Here is a 15,269-nt window from a genome sequence, read left to right on the forward strand (position 1 = left end):
TAGTGTACCCAGAGGATCCTGTCCAGGAGGATGTTATGTTTGGAGGACTGGAGGAAAGGAAAAAACGCACCTTCCCTGTAAATGATAAGATAAGGGCCCTAATTGACAGGGAATGGAAAACACCAGAGATGTCGAGTGCCTTACCTTCTACATCGAAAAGGAGGTATCCATTCGATCAAAAAGACTCAGAAACCTGGGAAAAAGTTCCCAAAATTGATGGTGCCGTAGCCAAATCCTCAAAAAACGTATCTCTACCATTAGAGGACTCGTGCGTGCTGAAAGACCCGCTCGATAAAAAAGCGGATAGTTTCCTGAAACATATCTGGGAAGCATCAGCAGGTGGCTTAAAACCGGCAGTAGCTGGCACTTGTACCGCCCGTGCCCTCATGGTCTGGCTACAACAAATAGAGGACCAGATCAGGGATAAAACTCCTAGGGACGAGATACTGTCCAACCTGACACTGGTACACAGAGCAGCAGCTTTCCTGGCGGATGCCTCGGTAGATTCCGCAAGAATAACTGCTAGAGCGGCGAGCTTGTCAAATGCGGCAAGACGAGCCCTGTGGCTTAAAGGGTGTCCAGGGGATTTGCCATCGAAACATAGACTCTGTTCCATTCCGTGTGACGGACAATTCCTCTTCGGGAAAAAACTAGAGGAAATTTTGGAGCGCGCAGGGGATAGGAAGAAAAGCTTTCCCCGATTTCTGGGAGAACCCAAAAAGCAGCCTTTTCGGAGGAGACGATTTAACAGGGGTCGTCCCCCGGGGGATAGAAAAGATTGGGACTTTAAGGAAAAGAGAGGGTCAGGCAATATGTTTAAAGGGCCCTCTACTTCCTCCAAAAAATCTCCCCAATGACATCAGATCGGAGGTAGGGGGGAGACTTTCTTCCTTTCCGCTTGGGCAAATATCTCCCCCAGTACATGGGTCCTAAGTATAATCAGGGACGGTCTAAAAATAAAATTCACCCGTCCGCCCAGGCAAACCTTTATACTGACACCCTGAAGGAAAGACCAAGAACAACAACTGGCCCTTGAGACAGAAGTCTTGGGACTAGTGCAAAAACAAGTCTGTTAACCTTAACATCGGCCCGTAGAGTGAGCGACCTACAAGCTCTGTCTATTTGCCCTCCATATACGCAAGTTTTGGATGACCAAGTGGTTCTAAGACCAGACCCGGCCTACTTCCCCAAGATGGTCCAAAAGTTTCATAGGACTCAGGAGATCTCCTTGCCATCATTTTGTAGTAATCCTAGAAACCCTGGGAGCAAAAGTTCCATACTTTGGATGTTAGGAGGGCCATATTACAATATATGTCAGTAACTAGTCAGTGGAGGAAAGATCAGTCCTTGTTTGTAGCCTTTCAGGGTAGTAGAAAAAGGTACAGGGTAGCTAAGAGTACCATTGCCAGATGGATCAGGGAGGCCATTCTGCTATCCTACTCTGCAAGTGGCGCTCCGGTTCCAGAAGGCATCAAGGCTCACTCCACCAGAGCCGTGGCTACCTCCTGGGCAGAGAAGGCTGAGGTATCGATTGAGCAGATTTGTAAAGCATGCTACTTGGTCCTCACCTTCAACCTTTTTAAACACTACCAACTTGATCTGTCTTCCTCTACTAACCTTTGTTAAAAGGGTGCTACAAGCGGTGGTCCCTCCCTAAGGTGTCTTATTCTAGAAAAGTCTCATGTGTGCCGTCATGGGAGACGGGAAAACACCAAGGTTACTTACCGGTAGTCGGTTTTTCCAGAGCCCATGACGGCACCTGTATATTCCCCCCCCCTTATCACTTCTTTGGTGTGCACTATAGTTTGGGTGATTTTTTTAGTTAAATGTAATGTGATAGTTTTACCATGTGTACTAACCCGGGGGGCCTCTCATGCTCTGTAAACCAACTGATGCGAGGGAGAGGTACCGCCCTTTTATCTTCAGTAGGGTTCCTGTCCTGACTGGGGGATCCCCTCTCTCGGCTACCGGTAAGTAACCTTGGTGTTTTCTTTGTATTTTAGGTAAAAAAAAGTGTTTAATCATTTTTTTTTAATTTAGTAAGTTACAGAAAGGAAAATAGGATAATCCAAAAGTTTGGGCACTCTCAGAGATTTGTGAACTACGATAACTTTGACGAAAGTTTCAGACCTTTATTAGCCTGTTATGGTTATGGCTTCCTCACTAACATTGTTAGGAAAGGCCCAGTCATACTTTATAAAAACCTTGCCTCCTCTAACCTTGTGGCAAAAAACATCAGCAATGGCTTCTTCTAAGCAGCTGCCTAGCACTCTGAAAATGGTGGAGGCCCACAAAGCAGGACAAGGCTATAAGAAGATAGCAAAGCGTTTTCAAATTGCCCTTTCCTCGGTTAGAAATGTAATTAAGAAATATCAGTTAACATGAACAGTGGAGGTCAAGATAAGGTCTGGAAGACCAAGGAACGGCTTGTTGAAAGCTTGTAGAATTGCTAGAGAGGCAAATCAGAACCCCCTCTTGACTGCAAAAGACCTTCAGAAAGATTTAGCAGACTAGAGTTGTGGTACATTGTTCTACTGTTCAGAGACACCTGCAAAAATATGGCCTTCATGGAAGAGTCATCAGAAAACCTCTCCAGCGTCCTCACCATAAAATACAGTGTCAGAAGTATGCAAAAGAACATCTAACCAAGCCTGATGCATTTTGGAAACAAGTCCTGTGGACCGATGAGGATAAAATGGAATTCTGTGGCCACAATGACCAAAGGTATGTGTGGAGAAAAAAGGCACAGAATTCCAGGAAAAGAACATCTCGCCAACCATGAAGCATGGGGATCAATCATGCTTTGGGAATGTGCTTCAGCCAATGGTACAGGGAACATTTCACAGGTAGAAGGAAGAATGGACTCAATAAAATTTCAACAAATTCTTGATGCAAACATAACACCATCTGTAAAAAAGCTGAAGGTGAAAAGAGGAAGAGGATGGCTGCTACAAATGGATGATGGTCCTAAATACGCGTCACAATCCACAATAGATTACCTCAAAAGGAGCAAGCTGAAGGTTTTACAATGGCCCTCACAGTCCCTGATCTGAGCATCATTGAAAATCTGTGGTTAGATCTCAGTATAGCAGAGGATGGAAGACGCCCCAGGAATCTCACAGAACGGGAGGAATTCTCCAAGGAAGAATGGAGGAAAATCCCTGAAACAATAACTGAGACTCTTGTCTGGCTACAAAAACCATTTACAAGCTGTGATACTTGTAAAAGGGGGCGCTACTTGGTACTAACTATGCAGGGTGCCCAAACTTTTGCACTGGCAAATTTTCCTTTTTTTTTTTTTTTTTGCCTAAAATACTAATTTCATCTCCAACTTTCTTAACTGTTCACAATAATAGTAATTTTGTCCAGGGGTGTCCAAACTTTAACCCCTTCCCGAAATGCACCGTACTCTGCGAGAGGTGCGTTCCTGCAAACAGCAATACTAGTACAGCGCATTGATCGCACGGCCTCACGCTGAGCGCCACGGCGATCAGGTGCGGGTGTCAGCTGTATGTGACAGCTGACTCCACGCAGAAATGCCCACAATCAGGGCTAACACCAGTCACGGGCGTTTAACCCCTCTCATGCCGTGGTCACTATAGAGAAGCATCGTGCAGGGAATCGGCTCCCTGCATGCATCCCTCAGGACATGTCCTGAGGGTCTCCATGGAGACCCCGGCATCAAGATGGCTGCGGGGTCCTTCTGGGTCCGGCAGGGAAATGTCTTGCGAGCGCCTGCTGACAGCAGGACCTGAGACGCCTCCTTCACTGCCTGTCAGATCGCTGCTGATCTGTTACTAAGCACAGTGTCAGCTCAGCGATCACACATTATATAGTGATGAGTAAAGATATTTTTTTTTTTTTAAATTTCCTAAATAAAGAAAATATTTATATTTCCAATAAATACACTTATTTATGTAAATAAAAAACAATAAAAGTACACATATTTGGTATCGCCGCATCCATAACAACCCGCTCTATAATACTATCCTACTTGTTAACCCCACCAGTGAACACCGTAAAAAAAGAGGCAAAAAGCAATGCTTTATCATCATACCACCGAATAAAATGTGCAATAAAACGCGATCAAAAAGACGTATGTAAATAAAAATGGTACCACTGAAAACGTCATCTTATCCCGCAAAAAACAAGCCCGCAGTACAGCTCCATCAGCAGAAAAATAAAAAAATTATAGCTCTTATAATAAAGCTATGTAAAAATAATTATATTTTTCTATAAAATGGTTTTTGTTATGTAAAAGCGCCAGAACATAAAAAGAGATATAAATGCGGTATCGCTGTAATCCTACTGATCCTAAGAATAAAGCTGCCATACTAATTTTACCACATGCGGAACAGTATAAAAAAATAAAGCAATTAATTGCTGGTTTTTGTTCATTCTGTCTTCCGAAAATTGGAATAGAATGCAATCAAAAAATGTCATGTGCCCGAAACTGGTACCAAAAAAAAGTCAGCTCGTCCCACAAAAACACAAGCCCTCACATGACTCTGTCAGCCGAAAGATGAAAAAATTATAGCTCTCAAAATATGGTGATGCAAAAACTAGTTTTCGCAATAAATATCTTTTAGTGTGTGACAGCAGCCAAACATAAAAACCCGATATAAATCTGGTATCTCTATAATCGCACCGACCCGAAGAATAAAGTCATCTAATCACTTATACCGCACAAGGAACAAAAAATAAAGAAAACTAGTTCTTCACATGCTGTTGATTTTTTTTAAATTCTGCCTCCCTGTTTTACCACGTCAAAGTGACAGGGCGGGTACGCCCTTACTTACATAACGCTCACTAATATACAAATTAGGCACACTGAATACAGTTTTATGGTAAAACAATAATGTAACAATTTATTAAGATTACATCAGGATAATGCTAAATTAGGGAATGGCAGATACAATATTACCCTGTTTTGTTAATTCATTTCATGTGAATTATAGTACATAGAGAAATAAGCATCAATACATTACCAAGTATTGTAACATCACTTCTCCACTGGAAGGACCACAGGGTCAGCGAGAAGAAAATACTCTGGTCTTCTCATCACAGATTACCTTCTGGAATGTCCCTACCTTGCTGACACAGGGTCCCCTTTTTATACACAGCTCCCACATCCTCCTCTATCACATCTGTGCAGTATGTTTAGGCTGAATCATCAGTATCTTGCCATTGCGCAATAGGTTGTTTGTAACTGATTACAACCCAAGATGTGTTTGCCACTGGCATGTCTCTTAACAATAGCACAATGCTTGAAGGATGTTTGCTACTGATTACAACCCAAGATCTGCTTGCCATTGGCATGTCCTCTAACAATCAAGGTTGTCTGTCACTGTTCAAAGTTCAACATATGCTGCTTGTTACAAAGTTAACTCTTCATGATCATAGCATAACGCTCTAAGATGGGCAGCATGACTTCCATAATCACCTATTCTGAAGACTGGATACCTATCGTAACCCAGGCACACACTCATACTTGTCTCATTTGTATCACAATCGGTCCTTGATTATTGATGTCATGCGTGACCATTGCTACATGAGATCACCAAAACATTTTGGTCTCCCTTGTCTTCGAGCATCATACAATTATTGAACACAAGACTTCCTTGTTCAAGCAGCATAAATATTCATCTGTACAGTTGTTATTTTCCCTATTGTCTTTGTAATTTTTCCCAGCACATGTGTAAGAATACACCACACAACTCTTACTCGTATATATATTAGAATACCACACAGAATTAGTTGGAAAGCTCCTTGTAGAATTCCCATCAACCACCCCCCAATTCCTTTAACCCAATTGGCAGGGTATAGAAAAGAGAAAGTATTCAGTATCACTGTTTGACAAAGCAAATATCACAGTGGTCACTTGTGTGCAAATCAGGATAGCTTCAAACACCACAGAAAAATTAACCTTGTCTTACGGTATTAACACAGAGCAAACACTTTGTGGCTCAGTATCAAAGTTCAGCATCAATGATATTACACTGTAGTATATTGCAATATATAGTTTTGGACTCAAACAACCATCTTTCATATTTGCAATACATTCCACCCTTTGTCTAGTGACCACACTATATCAAAGCATATAAACAATATATTACTATATGTAGGCTATAAGATATCCATATTTTCATTAGCACCACACTCCCAAAGATCGCAGTAAGGCTCGGCGCACATTTATCCTGCGCTCTGCACTGAGCGCTTACACCGAGGTTTCTGTGTAAATCTCTGAAGTATGTGATTCAAATAGAACCCCCAGCGGAAGATTGCCTATAACGAGGCAGATGGAGGCACTGTGGATGCCAGAGGACCGGTGATCCGGTGGTGTCCGTCTTTTTAGGATTGTATAAAAGGCCACAGTTTTGTGCACTTCTGAAAAGGACATCGCTGAACAGCCAGACGGAGTCCAGAGTAAATCTACCTCATTATATTGAATGGATCCCTCGGGGTTTCATCTGAATCACGTCACTCAGATATTTAGATGTAAACCCCAAAGTAAGTGCTCAGCGTAAAGCACCGGATAAATGTGATCCCAAAAGTTATGTAAAATGTTCCCAATAAAAACATCAACTCAATCCACAGAAAAGGAAGTCTCTACTCAGGTCTGTCAGTTGTTAAAGGAAATATAGGGGCTTCCACCTTACTGGTAGCACAAAGGATCTGGAAAAGCTAAATGGCTTCACGCTCCCCTAAAGAAATTCTGCAAATTCCAAATCCGAATGCCCCCCTCCCTTCTGAATCCCAGTGTGCCTAAACAACATTTAGCGCCCACATGTTTGGCATTTCTGTAGTGAAGAGAACCCACCTGATTTACAGGTACGTGTCTCCAGAAGCACAGGCCGGGCATAATGTACTGGTCACTACAATGTACTGGCCACTACAACAATTTTCACTCAGAAACATCCACTGCTGCTTGTTTCTGGAAAACACCCATGGAGTCAAAATCGTCACTACATCTGTAGATAAATTCCCAAAGGGTTATAATTTCTAAAATGTGGTCACTTGAGGGGGGTTTCCACTGTTTAGGCACATCAGGGGATCACCAAACATGACATAGCAACTGCGAATTATGCCATTAAATTTTACATTCAAAAAGTGGAATGGCGCTCCTTCCCTTCTGAGCACTGCCGTGTGCCCAAAAAGAAGATTTCCCCCACATATGGGATATCTGCATGCTCAGGAGAAAATTGCACAACAAAATGCATGGTCCATTTTTTCCTGTTACCCTTGTGAAAGTAAAAAAAATTAGGTCTACATGAAAATTTTTGTGAAAGAAAAGTAAATGTTATTTTTCCACATTCCAAAAATTCCTGTGAAGAACCTGAGGGGTTAATAAACTTCTTGAATGTGGTTTTGAGTACCTTCAGGGGTGCAGTTTTTAGAATGGGGTCATTTTTGGGTATTTTCTGTCATAGGCCCCTCAAAGTCGCTTCAAATGTGATGTGGTCCCTAAAAAAAATGGTTTTGCAAATTTTGTTGAAAAATCTCTGGTCAACTTTTAACCTTATAACTACCTAACAAAAAAAATGTTTCATAAACTGTGGTGATGCAAAGTAGACATGTGGGAAATGATATTTATTAACTAGGGCAGCACGGTGGCTCAGTGGTTAGCGCTGCAGCCTTGCAGTGCTGGGGTCCTGGGTTCAAATCCCACCAAGGACAACATCTGCAAGGAGTTTGTATGTTCTCCCCGTGTTTGCGTGGGTTTCCTCCGGGCACTCCGGTTTCCTCCCACACTACAAAGACATACTGATAGGGAATTTAGATTGTGAGCCCCATTGGGGACAGTGATGAAAATGTGTGCAAACTGTAAAGCGCTGCGGAATATGTTAGCGCTATATAAAAATATTATTATTATTATTTTGTGCGATATGACTTTGATTTAAGGGCATAAAAATTTAAGTTTGAAAATTGCAAAATTTTCAACATTTTTGCCAAATCTCCGTTTTTTTAACAAATAAGTGCAAGTCATATCAAATAAATTTTACCACTATCATAAAGTACAATATGTCACAAGAAAACATTCTCAGAATCAGCGGGATCCGTTGAAGCGTTCTAGAGTTATGACCTCATAAAATGACTGTGGTCAGAATTTGTAAAAATTAGCCTGGTCAGGAAGATGAAAACAGGCTTCAGGGTGAAGGGGTTAACATGCCGCTGTATTCCATCACTGTGTGTTTCCTACAGATGAACTCGTGGAAAGAAATCCATCAGAGAGATGTCCCCGTCCTCTCTATCCCCAGGACTCTCCAGAGGAGAATCACAACATCCTGGAGGATCATCAGGTAGACGGCGCTGAGCCCTGTACCAGATCTGTATGTGGGGGGACATTTCTGAGCGAGGTCATAGGTGTCACAGATTTTGGTGGTTTCTTGTAATGTGCTGATTGTTACATCTGATATATCAGGAGGAAGATTCGACTAAGAATAAAGTGAAGGATGAGACAGAAGAAGAAGCGATGACGAGGGGGGATCAGTCGTGTGTGAGTGACGGGAAGGAGGAGATTCTGGTAGATGTTTCCACAGGTATGTTATAATATCTAGTCTGTAATAATGATTGGCGTTTGACAATGATGACCGGTGTGTGATATCGTGTGAAGTCTCCAGTGCAGTGAAGCTTTATTCACTGCTCACTACAGAAGTGTCCGGTGATGGCGCGACTGCTCCTGTACAGAGTCTGGAGGTGCACCGATGAATAACGGGGCCGCCTTCACACCTCTTTTGAATGATTTAGGAAGCACATATTTAATTTTTCTAATTATACATTTTTAATATTCCATCCTTTACTTTAATATTTTTCTTATATAAGTCCCATGCTGCCATATAAATGTCTGAGCTTGTGATTCAGACAGAACCTCTGGCAGAAGATTCACTATAATAAGGAAGATGGAGGCACTGTGGACGCACTCAGTCCAATGGTTCAGCAGTGAGCGTCTTTTTAAGCGTGCATAAAAGGGCGATCGACCACAGTTTTGTGCAGCACTGAAAAGGAGGACACCACTGAACAGAGGCCAGACAGAGTCCAGAGTAACTGCTGCCTCATTATAGGGAATGGATCCCTCGGAAATGTTACCTGAATCACGTATTTTGTAGATTTAGGTGGAAACCTTGATGTAAGTGCTCAGCATGGAGCACAGGATAAATGTGATCCAAAATGTTGTTTACCCCAAAATGCCTCCTATAAAAGCTTCTAGTCAACCCAGAGAAAAAAAGTCCCCACTAAGGTTCCTCATTTGTTAACAGAAATGTAGGAGGTGTCTACATTACTGATAGCACAAAGGCTTTGAAAAAGTGACGTGGCTAACAACAAAGAAATCCACCAAAATACGAGCTCCCAAATCCAAATACACCCTCCTCAAGAGCCCCACAGTGTTCCTAAACCGCAGCTGGGGTCCATACATTTAACATTAATGTATCGAGGAGCCCAACTTCATTTACAGGGTACGTGTCTGCAGAAGCACGAGCTGAGCATATTGTTCAGGGCACTACAATGTACTGGGCGCTACAATGTATGGGACACTGCAATGTATGGGACACTGCAATGTATGGGGCGCTACAATGTACTGGATGCTGCAATGTGCTGGATGCTACAGTGTACGGGACACTATAATGTATGGAGCACTATGTACTGGGCGCTACAATGTACTGGGCGCTACAGTGTACAGGCACTACAACATACCAGGCTCTACGATATATCCGGGCACTATAATGACATTTTTGCATGTTCACTTAACAACATCCATTGCTGCTCGTTTCTGGAAAACACACATGGAGTCAAAGTCATCACTACATCTGTAGATAAATTCTCAAGTGGTGTAATTCCCGAAATGTGATCACTTGAGGGGGGATTCTGCTCTTCTGCTACTTAGGGGCTCTGTATATGGAGTCCGCAAACTATTCTATGAAAATGTGTTCTCCAGGAGTCAAATAGCGCTTCTTCCCTCCTGAGCCTCGCCATGTAGCTGAGCAGTACTGTACAGACACATATGGGGTATTGCCACGTTCAGCAGAAATTGTGTAATAATTGATGTGGTCAACTTTACCCATTTCCTCCTGTGAAAATGTAAAATCTGGGGCTAAAATAACATTATAGTGGTAAAAATGTAATTTTTTTTCTTCACCGTTCATTGGTATAACATTTTGTGAAACACGTGGAGTCAATTTTCTCGCTGCACCTCTGGATGATTTCTTTGTGAAAATTATACATTTTCACAGTCCAATGTCTTAAAATTTTGTGAAGTACCTGTGGCTTCAAAATGCTCACCATACCTTTACATAAATTTCTTGATGGGTGTAGTTTCCAAATTTGTGTCAGTTGTGGGCGTTTCCACTGTTTAGGCACATCAGGGACTCTCCCACACAACATGGCGTCCGCTATCTATTTTTGCCGATTTTTCTCTCCAAAAGTCAAATTGCGCTCCTTCCTTTCCAATCCCTGCCATGCACCAAAAAAGTAGTTTTCCCCCACATATGGGGTATTGGCATACTCAGGGGAAAGTGCACAACAAATTATGGGGTCCATTTTCTCCTGTTATTCTTGTGAAAATGCAAAATTTGGGGCTAAATAATATTTTTGTAGGAAAAAGTAAAATTTTATTTTTTCCTTCCACGTTGCTTTAGTTTCTGTGAAGCACCTGAAGGGTTAATAAACTTCTTGAATGTGGTTGTGAGCACCTTGAGGGGTGCAGCTTTTAAAATTGAGTCACTTTTAGAGATTTTCTGTCGCATAGGCCCCTCAAAGTCACTTCAAATTTGTTGTATTCCCTAAAAAAAAATTGGTTTTGTACACTTTATTGTAAAAATGAGAAATTGCTGATAAAATTTTACGCCTTGTAACTTCTTCACAAAAAAATATGCTTTAACCCCTTAATGACCAGAGGTATTTTTGGTTTTGCATTTTCATTTTTTTGCTCCCCATCTTCCCAGAGCCATAACTTTTATTTTTTGGTCAAAATGGCCATGTGAGGGCTTGTTTTTTGCGGGACAAGTTGTACTTGTGATCAACACCGTTGCTTTTACCATATTGTCTACTGGATAACAGGAAAAAAATTCCAAAATGAAAAATAAAAAACTTGCGCCATTTTCCGATACCCGTAGCGTCTCCAATTTTCGTGATCTCGGGTTGGGTGAGGGCTTATTTTTTGCGTGCCGAGCTGATGTTTTCAAACAGCTGACATGTGCCGGAGAAGATGAGGGCTCAACGCCGGAGCCCACATCAAAGGGAGGGTGTACGACATTGGCGTACTATTACGCCCGATGCCGGAAAGGAGTTAAAAATGATGCTGATGTAAAGTAGACAAGTGGTAAATGTCATTTATTACTTATCTGGTATAAAGACACAGAAATTCAAAGTTTGCAAACTGCAAAACACTCACATTTTTTTTGTCAAATTTTTGATATTTCCATAAATAAACGCAAATGACCAAAATTTACCACTGACATGAAGTAAAATGTCACAAAAAACAGCCTTCTTAGAATCACTGGGATGTGTGGAAGCTCCAGAGTTATTACCTCTTAAAGTGACGCTGGTCAGAACTCTAAAATGAGGCTTGGCCATTAATGTACAAAGTGGCTTGGTCCTTAAGGGGTTATTGTGCCTTCAGTGCTGTTGCAGGCTTCTAAGGGTTCCTATCATGCCCTTAGGCCAGTGTTTCTCAACTCCAGTCCTCAAGACCCACCAACAGGTCAAGTTTTCATGATTTCATCATTATTACATAGGTGATGGAATTAATGCTTGAGCAGGTGATGAAATTATGACCTGTGCAATACTAAGGAAATCCTGAACACTCGCCCTGTTGGTGGGTCTGAAGTTAGGCAAACTGAGGACCTGATTTACAGTGGCTGGAGCTGGACTGCTCCTGGATGTACGGCCACTTTTGTGATTAGTCAATCTCATTTGCATACGGTACTGAAATATTAAAGCTCCATTTTCAATTGCGTGGACACTTATCTACACTAAGGGCATGATAGGAAACTTGAGAGAGTGAAATGGCACTGGTGGTACATTAGTGGGGTAATGACCGGTTTCCTTTAAGAACTGTGTATTGCTGTGTAGTCTCTGCCACCCCTGACTTGGGCCAATGTCACCAGTTTATAAGTGTTATTCATTTTACCCGTTGTCATGTTAATGTTATGGCATGTAGTTGTCTTCCTTATTACCGGTACTTACGAGGGTTTTCATTGTGAGCTCCATAAAAAAAATGAGAAATCCCGTTTGTGTTGTCGAAAAAATCACATCCAATCTATCTTTCATCCTTATAGGAAATCCTTGTGAGAATAACTGGTTATCACTAAACTGTAAAGAAGATATCGGGAAGCAGTCTAATGGAGAAAACCTCATTACCCTTCATGGACCTCCTGGACTTCACAGCACTTCACTTTCTTATACTCCTCCTAATCATGAGGAACCCTCTCCTGAGCAATCTCACATTGTTACCACAATTCCAGGTGACAAAGTGGATACAAGATTTCAGTGTGACAAGCAACTTACTACAAGCTCAGATTTGGTAGCACAAAGAAAACGCAAAGGAAAAAAGACATACTGCTGTTCAGAATGTGGGAAATGCTTTACAAATAAATCAAAATTTGTTAGACATGGGAGAATTCACACAGGAGAGAAGCCATTTTCATGTTCAGAATGTGGGAAATGCTTTACATATAAATCAAGATTTGTTAGACATGAGAGAATTCACACAGGAGAAAAACCATTTTCATGTTCAGAATGTGGGAAGGCCTTCACAGATAACTGGAGTCTTATTAAACATCAGAGAATTCATACAGGAGAGAAGCCGTATTCATGTTCAGAATGTGGGAAAAGTTTTTTATATAAATCATGTCTTGCTACACATGAGACATTTCACACTGGAGAAAAGCCATTTTCATGTTTAAAATGTGGGAAGGCATTCTCACAAAAATGCCATCTTATTAAACATCAGAAAACTCATACAAGGGAGAAGCCATATTCATGTTCAGAATGTAGGAAATGCTTTACAGATAAAGGAAATCTTATTAGACATCAGAGAATTCATACAGGAGAGAAGCCGTATTCATGTTCAGAATGTGGGAAATGCTTTATAAATAAATCACAATTTGTTAAACATGAGAGAATTCACACAGGAGAAAAACCATTTTCATGTTCGGAATGTGGGAAGGCCTTCTCACAAAAATCGAATCTTTTTACACATCAGAAAATTCATACAGGAGAGAAGCCATATTCATGTTCAAAATGTAGGATGTCTTTCACAGATAAATGTAATCTTATTAGACATCAGAGAATCCACACAGGAGAGAAGCCATATTCATGTTTGGAATGTGGGAAATCTTTCACAGATAACGGGAAACTTATTACACATCAGAGAATTCACACAAGAGAGAAGCTGTATTCATGTTCACTATGTGGGAAGTCGTTCGCAGTTAAAAGGAATCTAATTATACATCAGAGAATTCACACAGGAGAGAAGCCATATTCCTGTTCAGAATGTGGGAAATGCTTTACACAGAGAGGGAGTCTTATTATACACCAGAGAATTCACACAGGAGAGAAGCCATATTCCTGTTCAGAATGTGGGAAATGCTTTACAGAGAAAGGGAGTCTTATTATACACCAGAGAATTCACACAGGAGAGAAGCCGTATTCATGTTAAATCTGTGAGAAATGCTTCACAAAAAATCAAGTCTTGTGAGCCACGAGAGAAGTCACACAGAGAAGCAGGCTAATAGAATATAACATGTATTCTTTATATCTTTCCAAAGAATAACGTCAAATATTATTGTATATTTACAAATACATGTACAATGAGCTGTCAAAAGTTATAACTGTTACAAATATAAAACCAATAAAATGATTTTAAAAAGAAAAGAAGCATGTTCAGAATGGTGGAAATCTTTGATACATAAATCATATCTTGTAAAACAGGAGAGAAGGCATGCAGGAAAGAAACTGATTATGTTCTGTGTTTTATAAATGTTAATAAACATTGCTCAGCATAAATGAGTACACCCCCTTTGTTCGGTAAGATTTTTATTAATATCTCACTAAACACAAGTACAATTTCTAAAATGTTGCCAACACTTCATGGAACTTTTATTGTAATCAAAACATATAAAATAGGTTAATATAACTTTCATTTCCAAATCTTTTAGGGTTACACAAATTAGTTGATAAAAAAAAAATGAGTACACCCCACATCAAAAGCTACTTCATCTATCATTTTGTATGTCTTCCTTGATTTTTTAATGACAGCACCAAGTCTTCTAGGCCTTGTTACATAAGTTGGTTACATAATACATCATCTATCTTCTTTCTCTTTTTCAATAACGAGCGCTCTTAGCGCCTGGATGAAAAGTGATGGCAACTTGTCTCTTCAGAATTCACCATAGGAATTCATGTCCTGACCTAATCCTCGGCCTATATACCTAGGGATTAATCACTGAGCTGTATATGTACCCATTATATTTCTATACTGTTACTTCTTATATTTGATCGTAATGTGTAAAAATAAAATGTAAGTTTTTTTTAGCATATTTGACTCTGGTTCTCCTTGTAAATCTGATTATCCAGATCTATTGCAATATATGTTTGTAAGATATTGGTGATAATGTTAGATAGAGGTGTAGTAATTATTGGATATGTTGTTTTGCTTTTTCTCGGTGCTTCATCCAGGGACTCTGATTGGGGCATAACTGCTCTTTTTTCCCCCTCTTTTTACTTCCTCCATTGGTATCGGTTTGCATGTTCTCCGCTCTGCTCCCGTCTATGTCCCGGCGTCTGAGTACTGCTCTGTGCATGTCTGGGATCCTTGGCAACGCATCCTCGCTCCCGTACATGCGCATTTGCAGCTTGATGGCTGTGGGTGGATGAGGGGAGCGCTGCGATCTGCGCTGACAGTCCGATCCCATTAGTTGGCCAATAGCCACGAGATTGGGATTGCGGCATTATAAGGTCCTGCAGGCACTTTCTATAGTCACTTCCCCTTGAGAAACCTAAGGCCTGTTTCATACATCCGTCTGTGACCATCAGTCAAAATCCGCCGTTTTGCAAAAAAAGGATCCACCATTTTGCTTGGCGGATCCGTTTTTTTCTCCATTGAGTTGCATTACCGGCGGATCTTGACGGATGGCCATCCGTTGGATCCGTTTTTTTGTGGATCCGCCAAATTTTTGGCGTCCGCCGACATGCCCGGACGGACCATGTAACTTTTTTTGTGCTGCAGGATCTGCATTTTATAGTGCGCGTGCCCGGAGGAATGAAGTCAG

The 15,269-nt window shown here is 41.1% G+C and overlaps 1 protein-coding gene across 1 annotated transcript in view; it reads left to right on the plus strand.

Moving 5' to 3' along the window:
- The window catches only part of LOC141054910 (uncharacterized), a 108,346-nt gene that overhangs the window by 5,868 nt on the left and 87,209 nt on the right, over window positions 1-15,269 (plus strand). Inside the window, 3 exon segments of the mRNA XM_073551812.1 lie at window positions 8,203-8,300; window positions 8,423-8,540; window positions 12,276-13,692. Coding sequence (XP_073407913.1) covers window positions 8,203-8,300; window positions 8,423-8,540; window positions 12,276-13,692 — 1,633 coding nt within the window.

Source organism: Dendrobates tinctorius, unplaced genomic scaffold, assembly GCF_039654945.1.
Source record: "Dendrobates tinctorius isolate UK_male_01 unplaced genomic scaffold, ASM3965494v1 ptg000180l, whole genome shotgun sequence".
NCBI classification, from domain to species: Eukaryota; Metazoa; Chordata; class Amphibia; order Anura; family Dendrobatidae; genus Dendrobates; species Dendrobates tinctorius.